The sequence below is a fragment of the Chrysochloris asiatica genome, unplaced genomic scaffold (assembly GCF_000296735.1).
Source record: "Chrysochloris asiatica unplaced genomic scaffold, ChrAsi1.0 scaffold00354, whole genome shotgun sequence".
Lineage (NCBI taxonomy): Eukaryota > Metazoa > Chordata > Mammalia > Afrosoricida > Chrysochloridae > Chrysochloris > Chrysochloris asiatica.
In genome coordinates this window covers 1,829,554-1,831,368 of record NW_006408872.1, presented here as the reverse complement: position 1 = coordinate 1,831,368, position 1,815 = coordinate 1,829,554, and the positions used below count along the sequence as shown (strand labels likewise).

The 1,815-nt window shown below is 41.1% G+C and overlaps 1 protein-coding gene across 1 annotated transcript in view; it reads left to right on the top strand.

Moving 5' to 3' along the window:
- Positions 1–1,815, top strand: part of OBSCN (obscurin, cytoskeletal calmodulin and titin-interacting RhoGEF) — a 247,856-nt gene that overhangs the window by 68,930 nt on the left and 177,111 nt on the right. The window contains 1 exon segment of the mRNA XM_006876128.1: positions 976–1,251. Within this exon segment, the coding sequence (XP_006876190.1) occupies positions 976–1,251 (276 nt within the window).

The following is a 1,815-nucleotide window of genomic DNA, read 5'->3' as shown; positions in this document are numbered from 1 at the left end:
ATATTGGTCTACAATTTTCTTTTTCATGGTGTATTATTTAGCTTTGATAGTAGAGTGATGCTTGCCTCATGGAATAAATTTGGGAATATTTTCTATGTTCCTATGTTTTGGAATAGTTTGAGTAGAATTGATGTCAAGTCTTCTCTAAATGCTTGGTAGAATTTGCCAGTAAAACTGTCTGAACTAGGACTTTTCTGTTGCTGTTAGGAGTTTTTTTAAGGGACTTGTTTGATTTCTTCTTTTGTTATGAGTCTGTTCGTGTTTTCTACCTCAGTCTGTGTTAGTTTCAGTAGATAGTGTGTTTCTAGAAATTTATCCATTTCTTTAAAATTTTCAGATTGGTTGGAGTATAATTTTTCATAGCATTCTGATATTAACCTTTCTATTTCAGTTGGTACCTTTGTGACATCACTCATTTAGTTCTTATTCATGTTATTTATATCTTCTCCTTATTTTCCTTTATTAGATTTAAAGTGGTTTGGTCATTTTATTGTTTTTTTTCCAAAAAAGCAACTTCTAGTCTGATTCTTTCTATTGTTTTTCTGCTTAAGTTACATCTTTCAGAATAGTTGGAATAATTTTATGGAGGACAGATGTAACATGGGCTGCACAGTAGAAATACCTTCATAAAGAAGACTGGCACATCTACCCAGCACTGAGTGTCATGTGGGAAAGACAGTAAGTTCGCAGTTACTATTGGAAAGACCAGAAATTAACAGTTACAGAGGGTGGAACAGCCTCGGCCACCTTCCTCCAACTGAAAGAATTCTTCTTGAGTGAGGTCATGCCCAAACTGTATGCTTGTGGTTTTGTGATAGGTATCTTTGTGTTTGTGAATTCAAGTATAACAGCCTACAGGACACATGATATTACTGGACTCAAGGAGACATTTATTGAACTCTGATGCTTCTGTATATGGAAAATGGGTAGGTACCAGGTTTGTATCTCTGACTTTGTATCCTTCTCTGTTCCTAGAGTCCATGGCGATGTTTTCTAAGGAGCAGCCTGCACAGAGTGAGGTACAGGCCGAAGCGGGAGCCAGCACCACACTGAGCTGTGAGGTGGCTAAGGCCCAGACAGAGGTGGTGTGGTTCAAGGATGGGAAGAAGCTTAGTCCAAGCTCAAAGATGCGCATGGAGTCCAAGGGCTGTAGGCGGCAGCTGGTGGTGCAGCAGGCAAGCAAGGCAGACGCTGGAGAATATAGCTGTGAGGCTGGAGGCCAGAAGGTGTCCTTCTACCTGGATGTCATAGGTAGGTGACTATTAGCCCTATTTGAGGAAAATGATGGGACTGACTTATTGCTCTCATGGATCCTGTTGTTATGGGTAAGTGCCATTGAGTCAACTCTAATTCATAGTGACCCTGTATAGGGTTTCCAAGGAGTAACTGGTGGGCTTGAACCACAGAACTTGTGATTAGCAAGCAGTCCAGTGTTTATCTTACAATGCCACACCAGGACTCCTGATGGATCCTAGCATACTGTAATTCTGGGCTTTATGTTTTCTTGTCTCCCATTCTCTCACTATCCCACATTTCTGTGGGGAGCAAAGGAGGCTGACTCGAAACAGTGTGTACTGAAGGTAGAGGATCTGTTCTTCTTCCCCACAGGTGGTGTTTCCAGGTAGAAATGATTAGCCAAGCTTTCCCAGCCTCTGCCCAGAACAAGCTATACTCCTTGTCTTCTTTGGTTTCCAAGACTCTGACTCTCTTTGATGTTTTGGGGTCTGAGGTCAATCAGACACTTCTCAGCTGTCATTGTTAAGTGCTGTCAAGTTGGTTCTGACTCATAGCAATCCTATATATACCAGAATGAAA